General features: G+C 41.7%; 1 protein-coding gene across 2 annotated transcripts in view; it reads left to right on the forward strand.

Moving 5' to 3' along the window:
* The window catches only part of LOC117263568 (semaphorin-6D-like), a 501,073-nt gene that overhangs the window by 336,051 nt on the left and 138,337 nt on the right, over positions 1-26,685 (forward strand). For both annotated transcript variants that reach the window (XM_078176102.1, XM_033637073.2), the window contains exons 11-15: positions 3,198-3,286; positions 14,426-14,515; positions 15,093-15,220; positions 16,103-16,234; positions 16,351-16,506. In XM_078176102.1, coding sequence (XP_078032228.1) covers positions 3,198-3,286; positions 14,426-14,515; positions 15,093-15,220; positions 16,103-16,234; positions 16,351-16,506 — 595 coding nt within the window. The remainder of the gene's footprint in view (positions 1-3,197; positions 3,287-14,425; positions 14,516-15,092; positions 15,221-16,102; positions 16,235-16,350; positions 16,507-26,685) is intronic.

A 26,685-nucleotide genomic window follows, 5' to 3' on the forward strand; every position in this document is an offset into this window, starting at 1 on the left:
GTTTAGGAAATCTGTACTTCTGTGCATCCATCTGTTTTCGATCTCAGAGATTTAGACAATTCTGACATTATCTTCTGTCTTAATCTTTGACATCGCTTTTTATATCTTTCTTTCTTCCTCTGCATTCCTGCTATCTTCTCTTCCAATTTCTTTAATTTTCTGTATCTGTTCATTGATGTTCTTTTGGTCGCTTTTTTCCCCTCACTCTCACTGGAAGTGCTGGGTGGCGTGTCCCTGCAAACAGCTTTTTCTTTCTGCCTTTTCATCATCCTGTGTTTTTTCTGTCTTGTCCTCCATTCCTTTCTTTGCTGTCTTTGCTCCCTTGCAGATAATTCCGTGACACTCTTCAACTTTCCCTCTTCCCTTCGTTTGTTATTTCTTTCTCTTTCCTTTTTTAAGTACTCTTCGTACTTCACAGGGTCATCCCTCAACCTTTTTCTGTACTCCCTCAGTCTCTCTGCTCCTGTTTTTGCTCTGCTCCTCTTGTTATTTGGCATACTGTCTCTCTCCCTGTATAAGTTAACCATAGAAATTAACATTACTGACACATTTTAAGAAGTCAGTAATTAGAAAGCAGTGGCAAAAACAAGTGTCAATCTGAGCCTGACCGATGGAACTAATGGAACATGCTGACTTAAAGGTGCAGTCTTCATTTGTAATCCAATACACTTTTTGTCAATTTCAGGAAATATCTCTTCACATTCCATGATGACTGTTCTGTGTGTGCACTCAAAAACATACTGGTGTTCATACGTAGTAGGTAAAGGTAAAGGGGAGTGTCCACCAACAGAGGGAGGAGTTTCCATTTTGTCACTACCGAAACAATCATGTCACTACCGAAACGTCACCACATGTTTCGGTAGTGACTGTTTCGGTAGTGACAATTTTAGATAACTAGCTAGCCTAGCTTAAAGAGGCTGATCAGCACATGGTTAGCTAGCAGTTTTCTGAACTATTGCACACACATAAAAACTATTTTTTCTGCCATAAAACCAAAAAAAGTTTGTTTAAGTGCAGTAAATAGGTGTCCGGTAGTGACGTCTCTTAAAGTTACACACTGATTTTCAGACTTTTGAACACCTTTTCTTCAAAATGATGAGACCTAGCTACTCACCATGCAGCCAAAACATGAGAGGGACAAAGGAATACTTCCTGATAAAAAAATTAGAGGTGTGGCTTAAATCAGTCTTAGCCTATGGACTAAAACCTACAATGTTTCGGTAGTGACAAGAAAATGAGGGACAAGATTTTTTACACACATTTTCATGATTTACAAAAAATATATAAAATCAATCTACTTTTTTACACTTCCATTTCAAATAAATCAAAAAGACCCTTCTAAAAAGAACAAAAGAACATTTTATAAAAATCATTTCACTATCATTTTCATGAATTGAAATTTAGGAGTTGGGGTTGGGGACAGCCACCTCACAATGTAAAGTACCCTATAAATGATGATTTTATATATATTAAGCATACTGATATCTTAAATATCATTTGGTGTTTCAATAGATAACTACAAGATCTTATTAAACATGTAAAATTTGCATACTTAAATGTTTTTTAAATTTGGTTTTTTGTTTGGGGACAGCAGTTTGCACCAATTCGGTAGAACGGCCCATATAGGCTATACATCCTGTTTTCCTGTTCTGTTTCTACATAAATATATAGCCATTTTTACCAGCTCAAGAAAAATACATTGAAGTGAGTAATTCATTTACAGTGTGTGTGTGTGTGTATGTGTGTGGCGCTTTTGTTATGTTGATTTTTATATTGTATTAGTGTTCTAACACTGTGAATTCTTTGCTATAACATTTATCATTGTTGCTGTTATCGTTAGCTGACAAGGCCAGTGTCAGTCGTGGAGTTGATGCAGAGGGACAGGATAATGCCAGTCATAGGAGTGAGGAGGAGGAAGAGACAGATGAGGGGGGGCAGGAGAAGGAGGAGGAGGAGATGGAGATGGAAGAGGAGGTGGAGGAGAAGAAGGAGGAGGAGGAGGAAGAGGAGGAGGAGAAGGAGGAAAGTGGAGCAGGAAAACAGTGCCAGGTACAGGTGCAGTGTGCAGGACTGGGTTGGCAATAGGTCTTTGCATAGAATTATATTATATTCAATACACTCTGCTGACTGACTAATCTGTGTGTGTTGTGTTCAGTATCATTAGATTGTTTTTATACTGCAAATAAAGTATTCGTGTTAAAATTATGGTTCCACTTGCGTCCGTCGTGCGATCAGAAAAAACCCGCCCCTGGGTAAGAATTTGGGGTAAACAACATGAAACCATGGATCCATCCTGCCTTTTATCAATGGTTCAGGCTGGTTTGTGGTGGTGTAATGGTGTGGGGGATATTTTCTTTGCGCAATTTGGGCTCCTTAGTACCAACATCGTTTAAAGCCTACCTGAGTATTGTTGCTGACCGTGTCCATCCCCTTATGACTACAGTGTACCCATCTTCTGATGGCTACTTCCAGCTGGATAACATGCCATGTCACAAAACTCAAATAATCTCAAACTGGCTTCTTGAACATGACAATGAGTTCATTGTACTCCAGTTGCCTCCACAATCACCAGATCTCAATTCAATAGAGCACCTTTGGGATGTGATGGAACGGGAGATTCTCATCATGGATGTGCAGCCAACAAATCTGCAGTGACTGTGTGATGCTATCACACAATGTTAAATCTATAACACCAAGAATTAAAAAGGGGGTCCAACCCGGTACTAGCAAACATGAATCAAGATTGTGTTACTTAATTGCCTATTTCTCACCTCAGATGTTCTCAGGAACATATTTTAGTGCCCTGTGTAGCTGTAACATGAGAAGGTTTACTCTGGCCACTGCTTCGTTATAGCTCAGCTGTTTCCAACATGATGGCCGAGTCACAAACTTTTTCATTTTACACCTCAACAGTAGACTGAAACGTTTTTTTTTTTTTTCTGAAAACATCGTCACCCAAATCCTTGCTTTATATCTGGGGGATTTTGAACTGGATTCTAGGAGAAGTAAAGAGTCAGTAAGTGTGAAGTAAAGTTGGCGATGAATTAAACTGCATTTTATTAGTCAGGACATGTTGAATATTATGTGATGTGCTACAGTGAGAGAATATATGAGAAGAGTTTTACCTTGAAAATAGAACAAGTCGATAACATACATTCTTCTTCTTCTTTTTCTTCTTCTTCTAATTCTCACTGCAGAGCCTCACTTCCTGCACGCCATCGACTATGGGAACTACGTATACTTCTTCCTCAGTGAGATTGCAGTGGAGTACACCACCCTCGGCAAGGTGCACCTGTGTGTGTGTGTGTGTGTGTGTGTGTGTGTGTGTGTGTAGAACAATATTATACAATATCCATAAATGTGTATTAAGGCAGTAAACTCAGCTCTGATTGGCTGTGCATGATGAATACATGTGTTTTCTTCAGGTCAGGTCTCAGTCTGCAGAGCTGTTTCTGAAGGTAACCTCTTTATCTAAAGCCTAAAAACTAAATTCAGGCAAAAGCGAATGACTTCTGTCTGATTGAAATCCTGTGAGGGGCTGCTTCACCTGTTAATCATGATCCTTGTGCAAAATTGTATTTTTAAACTCATTTTAAGTGTCTGCATTTACATGGCAACCTCTGCTTTGAGGTTACCTCGTCACAGTTCAGTAAAGCAGCACACTGCATTAACAACCCTCATCTCTGCAGCTGAATGAAGATCCTGCCTGTAAAACACTCTCCAGATATTATCTTGGCTTTGTTGTACATTGGCAACGTTTCACTCGGAAGGACAGTATACACTGATCAGCCAAAACATTCAAACCATTGACAGGTGAAGTCAATCAATCAATCAATCAATTTTATTTATAAAGCCCAATATCACAAATCACAATTTGCCTCACAGGGCTTTACAGCATACGACATCCCTCTGTCCTTATGACCCTCGCAGCGGATAAGGAAAAACTCCCCCAAAAAAACCCTTTAACGGGGAAAAAAAACCGGTAGAAACCTCAGGAAGAGCAACTGAGGAGGGATCCCTCCTCTAGGACGGACAGACGTGCAATAGATGTCGTACAGAACAGATCAGCATAATAAATTAACAGTAATCCGCATGACACAATGAGACAGAGAGAGAGACAGAGAGAGAGATGCAGGTAATGACAGTAGCTTACAACAACATTATTGAAAGTAATAATATTATAGTTGTAGTTCTGGTTACTGTGGTACAATATGTTGAAAGTATGTATTAATATCTGGCAGTATACATGTGTGACAATAGTCATATGTGTATAATAACAGTAGAAGTATGACTAATGACTAATGATGGCAGCAGCAGCAGGAGGCATCTGGCAGGACCACGGCAGCAGCACAACCACACACGTCACGCTGTCCAGACACTGCTGCGATATGAGTTAATCTGAGAGACAGTGGAGCACAAAGGCTCCGGAGAAGAAGCTGAGTTAGTGACATCCAGAATGGCCGAGTTAGCAAGATGCAGTAATAGGATACGAGAGAGAGAGAGAGAAGGAGAGAAGGTGCCCGGTGTATTATAGGGGGGTCCTCCGGCAGACTAGGCCTAAGTCAGCCTAACTAGGGGCTGGTACAGGGCAAGCCTGAGCCAGCCCTAACTATAAGCTTTATCAAAGAGGAAAGTCTTAAGTCTAGTCTTAAATGTGGAGACGGTGTCTGCCTCCCGGACCGTAACAGGAAGATGATTCCACAGGAGAGGAGCCTGATAGCTGAAGGCTCTGGCTCCTGATCTACTTTTGGAGACTTTAGGGACCACGAGTAACCCTGCATTCTCAGAGCGCAGTGTTCTGGTGGGATAATAAGGCACTATGAGCTCACTAAGATATGATGGAGCTTGACCATTTAGAGCTTTATAAGTTAACAGTAGGATTTTAAATTCAATTCTGGATTTTACAGGGAGCCAGTGCAGAGAAGCTAAAACAGGAGAAATATGATCTCGTTTCTTAGTTCCTGTTAGTACACATGCTGCTGCATTCTGAATTAGCTGAATTCAAATAAACACAAGAAGTTTGTGCTCTAATAATAATAAAAAAAAAAAAAAAGGGATCAGCGCTCAGTGAATAATCCTCCTAAGCCCTACGATAAGCTATTATGGCAAGGCTTAACTATACAGACCCGTGAGCAGTGATAACTAGCATGTCTTTGGGGTCATCGGGTGGGAACCTCCTTTCACCGGTGTTTCGTCTAGTTAGTCCCACGACACCTCCAGGAGGCTAGACAGTGATCTCTGGCGTCCCAGAGACACTCCCCTGATGCCAGGTCTCACTGCTCCCCACACTAACCGAACAACCTCCTTTACCTTACCTATACTACCACAGAGGAGGTAGACCCAGGGAAGGAAGCCTTGTTAGGCTATCACACTCCCCCGCCGGGTTAGGCTGTACAGTCTACCTCCCCAGGACGAGCCCTCACAACAATGACACCTCCAGGAGGCTGGACAGTGATCTCAGCCCAAACAGCACTGCCAACTTCAGCCAAGCCCAGGCTCCGTTTATGCGAGCTCCAGGCAGAAGCAATGCTGATACTACCTTTACTAGCACATTCACCATACTCTATTTCACACGCTACATAGCATAACTACAATGTAAGCTAAAGTTAAAGGAGATAAATGAACTCACAGGATCAGCAAACACACTCACTTTGCAGCATGGTCTCAAACAAAATGGATTCAAATAGGCCACTCCCACACTTAAATAACCTTCCTCTTCCTGGATTTCCTTCTTACTTACACATGGCTTTCTCAGCCCAAACAGCACTGCCATCTTCAACCAAACCCAGGCTCCATACATGCGAGCTCCAGGCAGAAGCAATGCTGATACTAGCTTTCCTGTCACATTCACCATACTCTATTTCACACACTACATAGCATAACTACAATATAAGCTAAAGTTAAAGGAGCTAACTGGACTTACAGGATCAGCAAGCACACTCACCTTGCCGCATGGCCTCAAACAAAATGGATTCCAATAGGCCACTCCCACACTTAAATACTTCCTCTTCCTGGATTTCTCCTGACAGGAAGTGGATCTCTCCACCTGATCTCAAGGAGTTATGTGCCCTGCTTAGTAGTTCCCCCTGCTGGCCCCCAGCTGACATTATTTCTTCTGTAATAGATAAACTGGCTGCATTTAATTGCTTCATCTGACATTTCCCTCACTGTCTTCCTCAAATTCTGTCCCCGCACTCCGAGTTCCCCCAGGAGTGAGACAGTTGATCTTGCTATGAATCCCCTACACCCCACTTCCACTGGACAAATCCTAGTCTTCCATCCTCGCTGCTCAGCTTCTGCTCCTAAGTCTGCATATCTAAGCTTTTTTCTTTCATAGGCTTCTTCCACTGAGTCTTCCCAAGGAACTGTCAGCTCAATGAAATAAACTATCTGTTGACTCACTGACCACAACACTAAGTCAGGCCTCTGCCTGGTACAGACTATTTCCTGAGGAACAACAAGCTTTCCCCCTAAATCTACTTGCATTTCCCAATCACAAGCACCTTCTAGGCGGCCACACCCTTGCCTCCTCACTAACTTATCCCTTCTGTATTTCTCTCCCTCACGGACAAACTGAATTACTAAGCCCCTATCCTTAACACCTTCTGAATTCACCTGTCTTCGTTTCCCTTCGATGCCTGCAGCTAAACATTTCAACACCTGATTATGTCGCCATGTATATCGGCCTTGTGACAAGCCAACTTTACAGCCTGACAAAATATGCTTTAAAGTTGCGGTACGTGAACACAATGGGCATGATGGGTCCTCATTTACCCACAGTTTTAGGTTCTGGGGGGTTGGTAACACATCGTATGTAGCCCCTACCAGGAATCTAATACGATTCTCCTCCATACTCCACAGGTCCCTCCAACTAAGCTTCCTCTTCTCTACACTTTCCCAATTCAACCACTGTCCCTGTTTAGCCTGGGCCACTACCTTTGCACCCCTTACTATCTCTTCCTGTCTGCGTATCTGTTCTACAACCAGCTTTCTTTTATCTTTGAGACCTGCTGTATTCCATACCTGTTTACCTGAGCCAAGCCCCAGGCCTCCCCGGCCAAACTGAACATTACCTACAATCTCTGCATGTCTAAGAGCTGCCTCTGCCTCCTGAACTGCCGATCTTGGGTTCCACTTCCTCCCCTTGGTTGGATTTGGAACCACACTCCTAACTACCACGTCCTTACTCCCAGATAACAAGAGCTCTGTCCTGACCTTGGTACATTTAAATTCCTCTGTTAAACTAGATACTGGCAGCTGAAGTATCCCTTTTCCATACAATGCAACACTACTTAGGCACCTAGGAGCGCCCAACCACTTCCTAATGTAGGAGCTAACCGACCTTTCCATTCTCTCCACAACAGATATTGGAATTTCATAAACTGACAATGGCCACATTAACCTAGGATATAGCCCAAATTGCAAACACCACAACTTCAACTTTCCTGGAAGTTCTGATTTATCTATTCTATCCAATCCTTCAGCCACATCTTTTCTAAATTTCACCACCTGTTCCTTATCATTCAACTCTACATTGTAGCACCTACCTAAGCTCTTTACTGACTTTTCCCTAATTGTTGGGATGTCCTCATCATCTATGACAAACTTCCTATCACTTAACTTCCCTCTACATATCGAGATGCTTCTAGATTTACTAGGCTTGATTTTCATGCTGGCCCACTTGAGGTTCTTATTTACCTTCTCTAGTAGCCTCTTTGTACATGGCATTGTTGTGGTCACCAGTGTCATGTCATCCATGTAAGCCCTAACTGGTGGAAGATGCAACCCATTCTGCCGTCTCTCCCCACCTACCACCCACTTAGAAGCCCTGATGATTACTTCCATTGCCATAGTAAATGCTAATGGAGAAATTGTACACCCTGCCATGATGCCTATTTCTAGCCTCTGCCAACCTGTTGTGAAACCTGCTGTACTTAGACACAACCTAATATCCTGAAAATATGCTTTCACTAAGTTAACAACTACCTGTGGCACTCTGAAGTAGTCAAACGCACTCCAAATGAGGCTGTGCGGTACTGAACCAAACGCATTTGCAAGATCTAAAAATATTACATGTAGGTCCCTTTTGTTAATCTTCGCTGCCTGAATCTGGTGCCAGATCATGCTAGTATGCTCTAAACACCCACACTGGAGAGTTTTTAAGGACTTACTAGAGCTACCTGATAATAGAGAGTTACAGTAATCCAGCCTAGAGGTAACAAAAGCGTGGACCAATTTTTCTGCATCTTTTCAGGTCAGGATAGGCCTAATTTTGGCAATATTACGCAGATGAAAAAATGCAGTCCGTGAGGTTTGTTTTAAATGAGAATTAAAAGACAAATCTTGATCAAATATTACTCTGAGGTTTCTTACGGTAGTGCTAGAGGCCAGAGCAATGCCATCTAGAGAAACTATGTCATCAGATAAAGAGTCTCCGAGTTGTTTGGGACCAAGAACAATAACTTCAGTTTTGTCTGAATTTAACATCAGGAAATTGGTGCTCATCCAAGTTTTTATGTCTTTAAGGCAGTTATGGAGTTTAGTTAATTGATTACTTTCTTCTGGCTTCATCAATAAATACAACTGAGTATCATCCGCATAACAATGGAAATTTATAGAGTGATTTCTAATGATGTTACCTAAAGGAAGCATATATAGAGTAAATAGGATTGGTCCGAGCACAGAACCTTGCGGAACTCCAAAACAAACTTTGGTACGTAAGGATGATTCATTATGAACGTCAACAAACTGAAAACGATCAGATAAATAAGATTTAAACCAGCTTAGTGCAGAACCTTTTAGGCCAATTAAGTGATCCAGTCTCTGCAGTAGAATTTGATAGTCAATTGTGTCAAACGCCGCACTAAGATCTAATAAAACAAGTACAGAGACAAGTCCTTTGTCTGAAGCAATCAGAAGGTCATTTGTAATTTTAACTAGTGCTGTCTCAGTGCTATGATGCACTCTAAATCCTGACTGAAATTCCTCAAATAAATTATTATCATGGAGAAAATCACACAGCTGGTTTGCGACTACTTTCTCAAGGATCTTTGACATAAAGGGAAGATTAGATATTGGTCTATAGTTGGCTAACACCTCTGGATCCAGGGTGGGCTTTTTTAGTAGAGGTTTAATTACAGCTACCTTAAAAGACTGTGGTACATAGCCTGTTAATAAGGATATATTGATCATATCTAATATATGAGTGTTAACTAAAGGTAAGACTTCCTTAAGTAGCCTAGTTGGGATGGGGTCTAAGAGACATGTTGATGATTTAGATGAAAAAATCACTGCTGTCAATTCTTGAAGAGAAATTGGGGAGAAGCAATCTAAATATATATTAGGTGTTACAGCTGTGTTTGAGGTTAGATAGCTACTATCTGAGGACAGGAGGTCATGAATTTTGCCTCTAATAGTTAGAATTTTGTCATTAAAAAAGCTCATAAAATCATTACTGCTAAGGGCTAAAGGAATACAAGGCTCAATAGAGCTTTGACTCTCAGTCAGCCTGGCTACAGTGCTGAAAAGAAACCTGGGGTTGTTCTTGTTTTCTTCTATTAATGCTGAGTAATAGTTTGCTCTGGCATTGCGGAGGCTCCTCTTATAAGTTTTGAGACTGTCTGTCCAGATTAAATGAGATTCTTCCAGTTTGGTCAATCGCCAATTCCTTTTAAATTTTCGCGATATTTGTTTTAACTTACGGGTTTGAGAGTTATACCAAGGAGCGAACTTTCTTTGCTTTTTTAACTTCTTTTTAAGAGGAGCTACAGAGTCAAGTGTTGTTCGCAGCGAGCCTACGGCGCTATCGACAAAATGATCAAAGTCGGTACAGGAAACCTCTGTTACTGAGGGACTTGGTATTGAATTTAACGACGGAGTAATCTTTTCCTTAAATTTTGCGACAGCACTATCTGATAAACATCTAGTATAGTAACTGTTGCTGAGTGGCGTGTAATCGGGTAAAAAGAAATCAAAAGTAATCAGATAATGATCCGATAGCGAGGGATTCTGTGGAAAGACTTTTAGGTTATCAATTTCAATTCCATACGTCAGAACTAGATTGAGGGTATGGTTAAAACAATGAGTGGGTTCATGTACACCCTGACTGAAGCCAATGGAGTCTATTAATGAGATAAACGCGGTAGCCAGGGAGTCATTATCAAAGTCGACATGAATGTTAAAATCGCCTACAATAATAACTTTATCTGATTTAAGAACTAAACTGGATAAAAACTCTGAGAATTCAGATACAAATTCAGAATACGGGCCAGGAGCACGGTACACTATAACAAATAAAAGTGGCTGCGAGGTTTTCCAGGTCGGATGTAAAAGACTAAGAATGAGGCTTTCAAATGAATTATAATCTAGTTTAGGTTTAGGGCTGATTAACAGACTAGAGTTAAAAATGGCTGCAACTCCCCCTCCTTGGCCGCTGCCTCGAGGAATGTGGGTATTATTATGACTGGGAGGAGTGGATTCATTGAGACTGACATATTCATCTTGACACAGCCAGGTTTCTGTGAGACTGAGTAAATCAATATGATTATCTGATATTAATTCGTTTACTAACACTGCTTTAGACGATAGAGACCTGATATTTAACAGTCTGCATTTAATTCTCCTGTTTTGTCTTTCTGTCACAGAAGAGGTTTTAATTTTTATGAGGTTGTTATGCACAACTCCTCTATGTTTAATTTTAGATTTAAATAATTTATGTGGTCGGGGGACAGACACCGTTTGTATAAAACTATGAAAACTATGGCTGGGTAACTGAACTAGAAGCTCAGAGAGGCGTATAGGACTGCGTCTCCGAGTCCTGGTCTCAACTCTGGGTTGTCAGGGTTTTGATTTACAAATAAAGTTTGCCAGGTTCCTAGAAATGAGAGCAGCTCCATCCAAAGTGGGATGAATGCCGTCTCTCCTAATAAGACCAGGTTTTCCCCAGAAAGTTTGCCAATTATTAACGAAACCCACATCGTTTGCTGGACACCACCTGGACAGCCAGCAATTAAATGATGACATGCGGCTAAACATGTCATCACTGGTCAGATTTGGGAGGGGTCCAGAGAAAACTACGGAGTCTGACATCGTTTTTGCATATTCACACACCGAGCAATATTAATTTTAGTGACCTCCGATTGGCGTAACCGGGTGTCATTGCCGCCGACGTGAATAACAATCTTACTGAATCTACGTTTAGCTTTAGCCAGCAGTTTTAAATTTGACTCAATGTCGCCCGCTCTGGCCCCAGGGATACATTTGACTATGGCCGCTGGTGTTGCTAACTTCACGTTCCTCAGAATAGAGCTGCCAGCGGGTGTGTCGCTGAGTGGGGAAAAGCGGTTGGAAACGTGAACAGGCTGGTGGTGAGCCGTGGGCTTCGGCTTGGAGCTGCGCCTCTCACGAACAGTTACCCAGCCGGTTGCCGGAGGACAGTTAGCAGAGGCTAAGGCTATGCTATGTGGCTCTGCACCAGCTACAGGGGGCTGGCTAACTACCGCAGCTACTGAATGGTTTTCCATGGTGTGGAGCCGCGCTTCTAATTCACTAAGCCTCGCCTCCAACGCAGCAAATAAGCTACACTTATTACAATTACCACTGTCGCTAAAGGAGGCAGAGGCATAACTGAACATTTGGCACACCGAGCAAGAAAGAGCAGAAGGAGAAGCCATCGCTAACTGTAAAGCTAATGTAGCTACCAAGGCTAGTAACGTACAAACAACAGCTAATAGATTAGCGAGAAAGTCGTAGAAAGGAGGAGAGCTATAAGTGCTTAAACAGAACCACTGTGGGTTAAGACTTGAAGTAGACGTTAAAGCAACTGAAGTGAGAAAGCAGGCTAGCAGAATTCACCAGAGCAGTACAGAGACGCTGTCACAGAAACACCGGAAATGACACAACTCGCTTACCGCAATACGTCAGCAAGTGAATAACATTGATCACCTGGTTATAATACAGTGTTCTAATGGGAAACGTTTGGGTCCTGGCCAGACTTTTTCGTCGCCGGTCATTTTGACCGACAGGGTCATAAAAATCCGGTCATAATCTATTTTTACCGGTCATTTTAATTTTCCTTTAAGATATTCAAAGATATTTAGTTTTCATTCGTTTGTTTTTAATAAATCGAACAAGCAAGTTATAAAGTGTGCATTAATAAGGACATGAACGAAATGATGAACAGACATCCACACACCCGTGCAATTCTGGACACACCGGACGTGGAACCAAAGTGCAGCGCCCAGCAGCGGAGGCAGTTTTCAATCGGCGCCCATGTTAACCTGTCTGACTGTCCACACAGGGCACTGAGCAGAGCGGAGCGCCCGCAGAGGCAGCGCTTCAGTTCTGCTTTCTGGGGGTTGTCGGGGCATATTTTAAAGTGCAACCACACATCTGATGACCTCTTTGACATGTCTGCCAGCTCTGAGTGCGCTCGTTGTCAGTATCGGACTGGTGGGGGTTAGTGTTGCGTTTAAGGCCTCCCCCAAAAAAACGAAAAAAAAAGCACTGAAGCTTCGAATTTTTTTTTCACAATCGAATCCCGTGCCAATCTAATCAAGCATCTGTGGGATGTGCTGTTACCTCAGCCATTTCCCAACTCCACGGTGCGGCCTTCTTGGATCCTATTGAGGCATGTACCCCAGGACCTCTGCAGATATCCTGTGGTGTGTGGCACCAGGGCATTGAAAAAGTATCCTTTGAGACTTCTTGGCTTTTGAGGTGGGGTACTATGTAGTCCCACAAATGCTTGATCAGATTGGAATCTGGGGATTTTGAAGGCCAGGTCAACACTTTGAGCTCTTTGTCACATTCTTTTGGTCATTCCTAAATATTTTTTGTGGTGTGGCATGGTGCATTGCCCTCCTGGGGGGATCACTGCGATGTGTGGGTGGGTGGAGTGTTTCAAGTGGCATCCACATAAATGCCAAAGGTTTCATAAGAATATTGCATTGTAACAAGATGAACAGTGTTATCCACTTCATCTGTGGTTTGATCCTAGAGCCTAAAAAACACAGACTGAGCTGTCTCACCTTAAACCAGTTGATTCTGTTCTCATCTTTCTCTGCACAAAAACATCTTATTTCCCACAGAACTATGCCATCTGGTGGTTTTCTTTATTCTCAGGTTATCCTTAATACATTATATTAAGAGAAACGAGCTCTCTGCTTTACAGACTGATTTAGCTGTTAGTATTTTAAAACTCTCTGGATTTAGTAGCATTTAGTAACAAAGAACTCCCACACACTGTGTTCTGTACTTGCAATAAGAACAGTGTTTGAGTGCAGTAGGGCTGACCCAAAAAATTCAAAGCTTCGAAGCTTCGTTTGATGGCACGGGATTCGATTGTGAAAAAAAAAAAAAAAATTCGAAGCTTCGGTGCCTTTTTTCCCGTTTTTTGGGGGGAGGCCTTATACACAACCCTAACCCCCACCAGTCCGATACTGACAATGAGCGCACTCAGAGCTGGCGGACATGTCCAAGAGGTCATCAGATGTGTGGTTGCACTTTAAAATATGCCCCGACAACACCCAGAAAGCAGAGTGCCAGATTTGCTAAAAGCAATTGGCATATCACAACTCAACAACAAATTTGGGAAATCACTTGAAAAACGTAAGTAGTAATTAAAAAAGAAAAACTCTCCGACAAGGAAATAGAAAGCCTGACGCACAATGGAGTCCTGCTATTATCCTGCTTGAACATAGATGACTAAATTCTTTAAACAATGTGACTCAAAATACTGATAAAATAGATTTTATTGATGTAAAATATGCATTTTCCAGTTCCACCGGTCCGCTCTGAGTCTGGTGTCAGAGACACTTCTGATGCTCTGAGTTGCGTATCTGTTTGATTTGATTGTGCTGCAGTATGCGCCGAGGGTTTTAATTTAGTGTTCAATCAAAAGTTAAACACTACTTATCACCGACCATTAGTGTTTTTTGATTTGTGAATATTTTTATCTTAATTCTAATGTTGGAAGAAACTACGTTTTCGCCATAATTTTTTTTTTTTTTTAAACCCCCCCTCAAATGCTTCGAATTAAATTCGTTCTGTTCTGAGCTCTGAAGCTTCGAATGTCCATAAATGGATTCGAAGGTCCATTTGTTCCACTGAAGCCTACCCAGGGTCTTCTCTGATGCACCAGTTGACCTACAGGTGTTTAGAAGTTGTGTTTTTTCCAAACTCTCTGGATTATAAAATGAGTTGGTGGTCACTTATCACAGTGGAAGTTACCACGTAATCTGTAAGAGGGTTGTCGGCTCATGGTCGGCAGCCCAGTTTATTAGTGACACCCAACAATTTTAACCTGTAAGATGGTGCAAATCTTGGCACCCTCCAAGTCAAGGCCATTCATGAGACTAAATAAATCCAGAGAGCAGACATCATAAACACCTGTAGTAAAGCCATCTCTCTCTCTGTCTCTGTCCAGGTGGTGTTTTCTCGAGTGGCCCGGGTTTGTAAGAACGATAACGGAGGTTCTCCCAGAGTTCTGGAGAGATACTGGACTTCCTTCCTCAAGGTGACTTCACACTGAATGAGTTAAACAAAGAACATGAACTACGATTGTGCTTTGAGGTTCTCTGTGTGTGAGAATAATGGAGGATAATAGTGGATGGAAGTGATGCCACAACCTTTTTTCTACTTCATTCAATACCCATCATGTGAATGGAAGCATTTAGTAAAGTACTTTAATTGCTTTTGAGTGATTTAGTGGCATCTCAGCATGCTGAACTGCTAACTCCATCAAATACACTGCGCTTGACTTCACCACACCTCAGACTGTACGGGTTGCAGCTGCACATCCAAATAATAATTTGTTTCTAGATCCTGGTACAAAAAGGATCCAATGTAGGTATCATATGACTGTAGAAGTTTCAGTACGACTTTTGGTTGATACCTCAAAGGTATCGAGTTGCAGTACTCAGCCCTAATGATGGATGTCATAAGTGTCACAATGTGAGGTCAATTAGAGTCGTTTATTGGCATGTTTCAGACACATTAGCTAATTAATGTTGCGGTATTTTTTATGGCTGTTCCACAACTCAGCACTTCGCATGTGTGTGTGTGTGTGTGTGTGTGTGTGTCTGTCTATTCAGGCTCGTCTGAACTGTTCAGTTCCTGGAGAGTCGTTCTTCTACTTCGACATTCTTCAGTCTCTCACCAATGTGCTGCAGATCAACCAGAGACCTGCTGTGGTCGGAGTCTTCACCACTCAGGCCAACAGGTGCACATCTTTCTGTCTTTGTGAGGACCAGTGTCAGTCTTGAACATGAGGAGTGATGAAATGACATTAAAAAGTGAGGACAGTCTTTAGGACATGAAGACATTTTTAGAAAGTGAGAACATAAGTCCAAAGTGAGTCAAAGTGAGGACATTTTTCAAAACTTGAAGAGAGAACTTGAAAAGACTTTTTTTTTTTTTTAGAAATGAGGGCATTATTAGAATGTTAGGATATATTTTTGAGAAGTGAAACTATTTAAGGAAGTGGGGACATTTAATTGGCTCCTCAGTCATTAAGACATGGTTCTAGAGTCATGATTAAGGTATATATTAGGAATATATTGTGTCAACAACATTTCTCACAAGATGAACAAAACTATTTATGCATTAAAAGAGGGGAAAAAACTCACTCTTCCCTTATTTCTGTTTTTTCTCTTTTTTTCTGTCATTGTTCCCTTCTTGCATTTCTTTCTGTGTTTTTTCTTTCTGTCGTCCGTTAAGTCCTTGTTCTACTCAAGGAAGTGCACCTCAGTAGTTTTTCCTGCTCAATGTGTTGAACTCAGTGTTACAGTAGAGAGGCTCCTTTCTTATGTGTCCAGTGAACTTTATAAATTTACACTCTGTATGGATCATATCATGTTTGTTGTGCTGTGAGTCAGAAACTCAGCAGAGTGCTTACAGGCTTTCAGTGTGTTTTTATTAGTTTTGGTTTATTTTCAGTTTTGGTTTACTGACTGTTAGGTTTGAAGGTTTGGTCTGACATGGAGAAAATGTCCTCTGAGCTCCCCTCATCACAGTCTCAGAATGTCCTCCTGCTCTCTGAACATTATGACAGAATTATTATTTGCAGCTTATTAAACATGAATCTGTCTGTGGTTCTCTGCAGTATCCCCGGCTCGGCAGTTTGTGCGTTCTACATGGACGATATAGAGAAAGTCTTCAATGGTAAATTCAAGGAGCAGCGGACCAGTGACTCGTCCTGGACTCCAGTACCTGACGAGCAGGTTCCCAGACCACGGTGAGACACCACTATTAGGGTTATCTAAAAACACTGTATCTCTGTGTAGCACATTAAAGAGTTCACAGCAGCATTTTAACATGAAATGTTTTTTTGTTGTTTTTTTTTTCCTCCAGGCCCGGTACGTGTGCAGGCGATGGTCCAGCTGCAGACTACAAATCATCAGTTCAGTTCCCAGACGAGACACTGACATTTATCAAGTCCTATCCTCTGATGGATGAAGCTGTCCCCTCCGTCAACGACCGGCCCTGCTTCACCAGGACCTCCAGCAGGTAACACACATACACACACGCACACACACACAGGCATTCTAGTGTAGTATTGACCAGTCACTTTAGAGCAGAAATATTTTGCTTCAATCCAGATTTGTTTGCATTGAGCCTTTCAGAAACATTTTCTGTTGAGTTTCTCCTGGGTTTCAGCCTCAATGCCTACTTGAACTCGACTCAGCGTAGACAACAACAGAAGACGCGGGACAACTCGACTCATTTTCTTCTTTTGTTCAAATGATGATCAGTTTTTGAGTACTAGGTAGATAAAGAGAGAAACATAAATCCTGTCAGTTAATTCAACCAATAAATGCATGTCTTAAATCACATAAATCACCTCATTTCAATCAAAACATCATATTTTCATGTCGAATACACTTGTTAATATAATCAATCTCATGCTGTGCCAAATATTTATTAAATGTTTTCAGCAATATTTGTAATAATTATTGAATTATTTTTACTTTAGCTTTTAATCCCAAATACAATAAATCCAAATTTCCAACTAATATTCATAAAGCCCTTCAATGAATAAAATGACTCATTTACTTTAAATCAATTCATTCACACATATAAAATTTGCCCTATCAAAACAATAAGTCACTAAACAAACAAACACCTTATAATCAACTCAGAGATCGACAACACATTACTACATTATGTGAATGAAATGAATAACCATATCTACACACAGCACCGTGTCACAACTTACACTACATGAATGTATGAATGAATATCAGAGGATCACTCCTGCTGCTTGCGTAACACCGCGGCTTGCAAGCTATGTACTTTATTTGCGGTAAGTCGTAAATTATTGTTACTTGCGCTACTGTCAAACATATACACATACACATTCCAACAGTGTCTCTGCAGTCATCTTAGCACTGATGTAAATGACATTTCTCCGACCTGTTTCTCTGTGCAGGAGACAAAGGAAGTGCACCTGCATAGCTGATATTAATTAATTGACCAGCTCACCTATGCCTCTTTTTCCGTGCTACTTAAATTACATAATTCTAAAACCATAGCAAAAGAATGATAAAGAAAATAACAGTCTTTTAATTTATGCCTTAATATTATCAGTGCAGTCACAAAACTGTTTGTCTGTCTTGCTGCACCTGTATTAACGGAGCAGTCCAGCAGCAATCTAACATCACCATGAATCATATTCATCAAAGAAAGTTGATTTTCACATGATCCGTTTTGTTTCAGTATCGTAGTCGACTGGCTTCTGATTCAGCTCAGGAAGTTACAGTGTTGACATGGAAATTGCGGAGTGATATTTTAAGTGATCTGTAATGTTGATTTGATCACGTTCTAATGTCTAGTTGACCCATCAGATTGCCTGGTTGGATCCTCCTGTTGTATGATATGATATTATAGCCCAGCTTATTTTTTTCTCCTTCTTATGCCGAACTTGAAAGTATGATCATAAATAACAGAAGTTAGCTTCTTTAGTCTAGTGTCAAGTGATAGAAAAGAGTCCATCATAGAGTCAGGGGGATGATTGGGAAATTGCAGGAATTTATTCTGTATAAAATGTCTAATCTGAAGAAATTGGAACAGGTGAGTATTTGGAAGATTAAATTTAGCTGATAAGTCTCAAATGAGTAAAACATCTCTTCATCATACAAGTCGTAAATGGTCTGCAGACCCTTGTATGACCAGGTCTGAAAAACTGGATGTGAACAAGATGGTAAGAATAAGTGATTTTGAAAAACTGGAGCTAGACCTGATAATGCATGAAGGCCAAAATGTCTCCTAAACTGACTCCAGATTTTTAAGGAGTTGGTTACAGTCGGATTTTGCGCGAATTGTCTAATTGGAAGAGGAAGCTGGGAGCAGACCACTGACCAGAGGGAAAGATTTGAGGATGCTGTTTCCATCTGGGCCCAATGTGGTTGTTCGCCTGATTTCATATTTGTATTCCAAAAAAGACGTTTGTAAATATTACAAGACCAGCAATACTGGCAGAAATTGGGTAGAGCCAGGCCCCCTTTGGACTTGGGGAGCTGAAGGACAGTTTTCCTAATACGAGCTTGTTTATTGCGCCATAAAAATGAATTTATCATTCGGTCCAATAAGGGGAAAAAGGCTTTCTTACAAATATTGATACATGTTGTAAAACATACAGAAACTGAGGTAGCACCACCATTTTTATCAAGTTAACACAACCCATTAAAGACAGCGGAAGGGAAGATCATCTGGATAAGTCCAATTTACAATGATCTAATAATATGTGAAAATTTTTAGAAAAGAGATCCACAAATGACCTGGAGATGAAGATACCTAGGTATTTAATTCCCTCTGAAACCTTCCGAAAAGGAAAGAGAGTGTGAGGATACTTATCAGCGGGTGAATTTATTGGAAAATATTTACCTTTTCCTAGGTTAAGTTCATAACCGGAAACTCGTCGTCCGTACTTGTACTCATCGTCCTCTGCTTATCCGGGTCCGGGTCGTGGGGGCAGTAGCCTCAGCAAAGAAGCCCAGACAGTCTTCTCCCCAGCCACTTCCGTCAGCTCCTTTGAGGGAACCCCGAGGCGTTCCCAGGCTAGCCGGGCGATTTAATCCCTCCAGCATGTCCTGGGGCGGCCCCGAGGTCTCCTCCCGGTTGGACATGCCTGAAACACCTCCCAAGGGAGGCGTCCGGAAGGCATCCTTACTAGATGCCCGAATCACCTCAACTGGTTCCTCTCGATGTGGAGGAGCAGCGGCTCTACTCCTAGTCCCTCCCGGATGTCTGAGCTCCTCACCCTATCTCTAAGGCTGAGCCCAGCCGCCCTGCGGAGAAAACTCATTTCGGCTGCTTGTACTCGCGATCTCGTTCTTTCGGTCACTACCCAGAGCTCATAGGTGAGGGTTGGAACGTAGATCGACCAGTAAATCGAGAGCTTCGCTTTCTACTGCAAGGGCAAACAATAACAGGGACAATGAAAAAAGGCCAGATTTTATACCATTAATATTTATGGATGCTACAAATGTTTTAAGAGTGTAAAACAGATACCCTATCATATGCTTTTTCCGCATCTAAAGACAGTACGATTTCAGGAGAATTAGTGGTAGGAGAAAAAAAGAATATTCAACAACCTTCTGATATTTGAAAACGACTGCCTTCCTGAAATGAAACCTGTCTGATCAGGGTTGATCAGGCTTGGTATAACTTTATGAAGATGAGAAGCCAAGACCTTAGTCAGTATCTTAAAGTCTATATATAAGAGAGAGATTGGCCTGTGGCTGCCACACAGTAGGGGGTCCTTGTCCTTTTTAAGCAACAAGGTAATAGAGGCCTCTGATAAGCTAGATGGAAGGTGACCTTTCAGACGGGAATCATTAAATACTCTTACTAAGATCGGGGCAAGTACTGTTGCGAAGGCTTTATAAAACTGGTAAAACTATCAGGGCCTGGTGACTTGTTACTTTGCAAAGATCTGAGATTAGGTATGGAGGAGAAGAATTTGGATATAAATTTATCATCATCCCAAGTTGGAGCGTAAATTGAGGCCAGTACTACGGGAGTATTCTGTAATCTGCCGGACACTATAACGTATTGACCATTTGGGTCAGATATAACAGTAGTTGATAGTTGGTTCATAAGCAATATGAAAATGAATAATAATAGCCACCCCTCTAGCCCTCTCAGAGAACCTAGAATTAAATAAGTGACCCATCCATGTGTGGCGTGAGCAAGGGGATAAGGGGGACTGTTGACAACGCCACCAAAGGGCATTTCACCCCTAGGAAATTATGAAATTGGGTTTAACTACTTAAGCACAGGGCACACAGGTTCGTCAACACACAGGGCCGGAGACGTGTTCCAAAAAATATACATCTTTATTTAATGAAATAACATGCTGTAGCTACAGGTTAGGCATCATTATAAAGGCTTGGTAAAACAACTGCCGGTAGGCAGGGGCACGCGAGAGACAGGGCTGGGGCTTACCCCGGCAGCAGAAAATCAAGAGGGGTAGGGATCCAAAAAAAACTAAACACCACCCGTCACACAGCACACTAACAACAAAGGAATCGTGAAGGGACACCCCAACCAGGGGATTTGGGCTGCTGCTCGCTTAGACCACCAGCACCTGTTAAACAAAAGAAAGAAGAAAACAGTTGCTAAAAGAGTGACATATAGTTACCAAAACCAGCTGAAGTAAAATACATTAAAATCACACTACCTGAGCACAGCCAAAATAAACCCCAAAAAAGTATGTATACACAAAATAAACAAAATCCATATACACCGATACTTAACCTATGGAGAAAAGCAAATCAAAATAAATCTCGCAAATAAATAAAATACACTTGTGCAAATTAATAGTAGATAACTGAGACAAAAAACAATAACTAACCAAATGAACTGAGGCCACAGAACTAATTCGCCTCAGAAAACGAAGAGAAAAGAAATTAAACAATGTAAATACAATAAAAGGTGTCTGCTTAATGAGCAGTATTAACCAGGCGGGCCAAAAAGAAAGCCAAAACAGTACTCTGAAGAAAGAGTATCTGCAGGAAAAGAGAGAGCCAAAACAGCAGTCTGTCCCAGAGTGTGGCAGCCGGAGACGGGCCGCACACTGGAGCGCAGCCGGAGAACACAGGTGAAGCCTCGCAGAGAGCAGGTGGGTAAGAGCAACGAAACTCACTGCTCAACACTCATGGAAACCAAGCTGCGCCCAGCAAAAGCCCGCACGGAGTCGCTTCCCCTACCCGCAGCCACGCAGGGCGCTTTAATTGGGGATGCCGATGAGCCAAGACGCAATATCTTGGCCATGCCAAACAATACTCCGCTCCACTAGGCGACAATGACACCAGTGAGCTCAGGCTTGGGGAGGCCAAACAATTTTCTCTGCCACACCAACCCGGATGTTGGCTCAAGGAGGAAGTGAAAGGAAGAGGGGGGCGGCTAGCTTCCTGTATTTCTCAGGGCACATGGCGCCACCTCTCAATTAAAGTGTCTGGGAGTCTGGCACAGTGCCATATAGTGGTAGGGAGGGAAAATCATCCATCCAGTCACACATGGCTTTTTGATACCAGCGATATCTCAAGTGCAAAGGTGTGTCTCATGGAGAAAACAAAGGTCTCCTCTGAGGTGCTGTTGGTGTGTGATTACCTTGCTGGATTTGGTGATGCCGTTCATCCCTTTAAACATCCAAGAAATTAAGCGAATATTTCTACCACTCACTGGCATGGTCCCTTAAGATACAACGTAACCTGAACAGTGTAAACGGGAAAGAATGCAGACAAACAAACAAACAAAAAAAAAAGGCACATACACACACACACACCCTAATCCCGAAGGAAACATCAAACTTTGTATCTCCCTAGATACAGCAGCACTTTCTTGTTGTCCTTCCCAACAAAGGTTAATCCTCTCCTGTCCCTAACAACTCTGTTTCTGTTAAAGTAACCTTACCTCAATGTAAACAATATAATGTAGTACATAACATGAAAATATAAAGAACAAGAACAAGCAAACAAGAAAAACAACAAAACTAAACAAAACAGAACAAACAAACAAAACAAAACACTTTAAGGTAGCACATCTTAGTGGGATGGTGCCATTTCTCTAACTTATGAATTGGCAAAACACAAAAATATAGGATCTCGGACAAAGCACCACAGCCTAAACAAGGGGTCCTGTCATAGCAGCTTATAACTACAGTAAAACCCATCATAAAGTTGCACAGATACTCACAAAAAAAATTGTTTGGTCCTATGCTAATATCACCTGTGTTTAGAAAAGCACCTCCCCTGAGATCCAGTATGTTATATACAATTTTTTTTTTTATTTTTTCAGTGTAAACTTCTCCCAAAAAAGAGAGAAATCGCACAAAAGAAAGAAAAAGAAAAAAGAGAGGAAAAAGAAGATTTTTTTTTCCCCTTCCTTCCTTTCTTCGTTATCATACCTATAATGTTGCAACTGAAAACAACCAAGTTATCCTGCAGCTGTCTTTAAGGGTTTAAGCCAGAGGCTATAATCAGAATCAATGGAAGTCTATACAACCTTAAATAAATATATACATATGTACACAAATTAGCATATGCAGATATAGACATACATAAAAAGACATAAACAAAAAAATCAGGAAAAAACTAACTAACAAAAAAACAAAACAAAACAAAAAACATAACAGACCATGTAAATTACTTATACCAGTGAACATTAAACCTAAATATGACAATATTGCATTTTTCCTCTATGTATGAGCAATTAAAGGCAGATATATTCTATATTGGAGCGTGATTGCACCACGTGGACTGCCTCTCTCATTCCAAACACCACACATCAACAGCAAACTTAAAATGTCAAAAACACTACATGTAGCAGATTTTAAACTATCTGAACCAGTATAACACCATGTCCCACTTATAACAGGAGTATGAACTGCTGCCTAAGTTCATGTTAGTTGCCATGGCAACATGCGACAGTAAGCTATTTTACATGGATTCAGCCATGAATTACAAACTTACGGTCAATGCACATTGGCTACTATGTCAGTATTTAAGACACACACTCTTCACCATAGCTATTTACAGGCCACCAGGACAGCTCATATTACTGTATTCGTTGCAATCTGTGCTAGGTGTAACTAGCCAAAAGATACTTCTTGGCTTCGTCAGCAGATGCAAACCGCAATTTGTCCCCGGTCTTCGTTGTTTCGACAGCCTGGCTGGGTACTGGAGAACAGGCCTAAATCCAAGTTTGTAAAGCTGACCCTTAACCTCCCGGTATGGGGCCCGCTGCTCCACAACTTCAGGAGTATAATTCTCGTAGATAGCGATGGATTTGCCTTCAAATTGCAAATCGGCTCTACTCCTCCGTGCCTCATGAATTACTTTTTCCTTGGTCTGGAAGTTGTGGAACCGGACGATAACTGGCCTTGGTCTCTCACCCTGCTTCAGTTTTGCAGCTAGTGACCTGTGATTTGGTCCAGTTCAGGGGGAGAAGGCAAGATTTGTTCATCAAGAAGCCAGAACAGAAGTTCGGAAAAGAAGCATGTGGGTTGCAGGCTTTCAATCGCCTCTGGGAGTCCGATTATGCGGACATTGTTGCGGCGGCTTCAGGCCTCTAGGTCCGCAGCTTTGGCCTTTAGGTTGGCATTGCTAGCTGTTAGCTCTGCACATGTAGCCTCCAGAGACAGCAGATACTGACTCACAGAGTTTGCATTAGACTCAAGGGAAGTAATTTGTTGCCCATGACTGGACACGGTTGCCTGCACCAGGTTGATTTTAGACTCGAGAGAGGAGGTGGCTGTCTTGAATTCTTCAGAGAGAGCCGCCCAGTGGGCCTCCAGCAAGCTGGCTAACGCCGCCATGCTGAATTCAGTGGTGAGTGTGTCATCTTTGGGCAGGGAGTCTTTCTTTGTGGTCATCTTAGCAGGTTTAGAGGTCATTTCGTATCATTTAAAAGAGCTGATTTTGCAAAAGGTGAAAAAGCGAGTTCTGGGGCTTAAACTTTTAAATGTCAGGAAGCCTAAGAGCCACAGGTTAACGTGCCTACTCCTCATTCGCCATTTTGGAAAAAATAAATTAAATTAAAATTTGACACAAACGTCCACTTGGACTCAGCAATGAACTAATTAGATTTTGGTGGTTAAAGGTCAAAGGTCAGTGTGACCTCACAAAACATATTTTTTGTCCATAACTCAAGAATTCATTTGCTAATTACATCAAAACTTCACCCAACTATCTAGATAAAGCGATCATGTGATGACATTTTATATCCAAAAGGTCAAAGGTCAGCTTCATTGAGACATCATAATGTTCTGCATATAACACTTTCTAGCCATTATTCAGCATCATATCTCAGGAACAGAAGGTGAGACATTTGGTCAGATACTGAACTGGTGACTCTAATCTTGAAACTGTGCTGATTGTATTGATCTTTTGTGCTGTTGAGGGGAGAGATGTGTAAGAGAAACTTGACTGGTGCAGGAAGGCATACAGCCATGGGGCGGTAATTCTAGTTTTCTCACAAGTTGTCCAAAATACAAAGAAATTGGAGAAAATTTCTTCAAATTCAACCAGAAAATCCCAGACTTTCTTATCCTCTCAAAGACAGATGGAGAAGATGAACTGTTGGGTGAATATATTACAACATGTCACAACGCCAGAAATATTTCAGTGTAAGACAGTGTTTTTATACCTCCGTGCTGGCAATAGCCAGGGGCATTCTGTTTTCGGGTTGTTTGTTCATACGGACGTTTGTCCGTCCTTATACTTCTGGCCATTATTCAGTGTCACATCTTAGGAACAGAAGGGTAGACATTTGAGTGTTCACCTTGTAACTGTGGTGATTATATCAACCTGGTCTCACTCCGAAGTCGTTGAAATCCGAATCTTATAATGACTTGCAGCATTTGACACTAACGAAAAAAAGCTGTCTTGTAACATTGGCGTGATTCGCGGCCAGTCGCCGTTATAGTTTAACAGCACTCGGTGGCATCTGGGAAACGTGACAGGGCAAGAACAAAAGTTAAGGCAGTGAAAGTCTGAGTAGGGCAGGTGGGAGGGGTGGCGGATGGGTCCAACAAACACAGACTTGCACCTGGGAGAGCAGTGTTTGCGTCCCGTAAATGATTATACAGCCAAACCCCGTTCTTTTTTCCTTAACCCAACCATGTGCGTTTGTTGTTAAAGGAAAAGACAATTAATTTGGGGCGTTGTACCGACGTAGTGTGTTTATTTTGAAAGAAACCGTTTGCAAACTATACATTTCCTGCGTCCTAGAACGTCAACAACCAGCGCACCCAGGGTACCTTTCATGTTGTATCTGGATGTGTAAAGTCCGTGATCAAACGTCAATATGTTATGAGGTTGGAGTGAGAATGTGTTGATTGCACAGCTCTTCTGTGTGTGAAGCATCCACGTTTTCAAGGACATGGATGTAAACTGTCAGAGAAAGTTGACTGGTGCATGGAGGCATGCAACCGGAAATTCTAGTTTCTTTTTTTTAATTCAATTTTTTTATTTATGATATATATTCTATTGTGTATGTAATGTGTGACATTTTCCTTTGGCAACATATTTGATCCATAATGTCATGTCAATAAAGCTGATTAAATTGAAATGAGAATATGGCCCGAGAGGCTTATCATTATCAGACAGATGCCCCCAGCGCTGTGGGATGACTGTTACTGGATGTATATCATGCAGTTTCTCAGTGTCTCCTCAACTGCAAACATAGAGACAGGAAAGAGAATTCTGTTTTATTTTACTCCAGTAAAGCTGTGACTATCTGACCATCATCCCAAGGATCATTAATCCCCCTTCACCGCCTGGTGACGTCAATGTTTCCAGCCTCATCAATCACATGTTTGTGTTGATGCTGTTAGGTGAAACTGTGAAGAACTGATGTGTCTGTAACCAGCAGTCTGTCACAGTGACCAATGTATCTATCCTGAACACATCATGTCACATCATAGCAGACAATGACTCACCTTAAAGTCTTTCTTTTCTCTCCCAGCATGATAAAAAATACATCACATGAGATTTGGTTAAAACAGTGGGGAGTAATGAGTCTACATCCTGGCATTGAGTGCAGCTTTTGTTTACTTGTTGCTAACTGTCTGATTTGTGGAGGGTGATGAGATTTAATAGAAGAAACTCGGGATTGTTGTTGTGACTCTGGAACACGTTTACAAGATGCAACAGTGAAGTTATCTGCAGCTTCAGGACCATCGTCAGATGTTGGAGCCAGTGAAATGTAGAGTCATCACAGGCTCCATGACTGTGGTCGGAATTTTTAACACATCTTTGATTTCCTCAATCAGCAGCAGTGAGTTCAGTTTCAGCTTCAGTCCAGACAAATAACAGAGGAACACAGCGGCAAAGAAAGAGATCCAACATATCAAGAGGGAAGACGAGAATGTGCGGCGAGTTTTAAAGTTCCAGCCGCTCTGGGATAATGTCTCCAGGATCATCATCATCAGCTCTGATCAGTCATCAGCACACAGGAAGTCCCCTCTGTCTATTTCCATCTCTGCCTCGATGCTCTGAAAGTCTCTGACCTTTGTAATCTGAGTCTGCAGGTTTCAAACAACTTTCTGATGGAGTCTAATTACCAGTCTGAAATGGGAATGAGACATTGGAATCAGCCTCAGCTCTGAAAAGGCCCAAGCTGACCCAGAAAATGATGATGTTGATGTCTCACTCTGTTATTTAACATCAGGCTGGGATAGGA

The sequence above is a fragment of the Epinephelus lanceolatus genome, chromosome 16 (genome assembly GCF_041903045.1).
Source record: "Epinephelus lanceolatus isolate andai-2023 chromosome 16, ASM4190304v1, whole genome shotgun sequence".
In the NCBI taxonomy this organism is placed as follows: Eukaryota; Metazoa; Chordata; class Actinopteri; order Perciformes; family Serranidae; genus Epinephelus; species Epinephelus lanceolatus.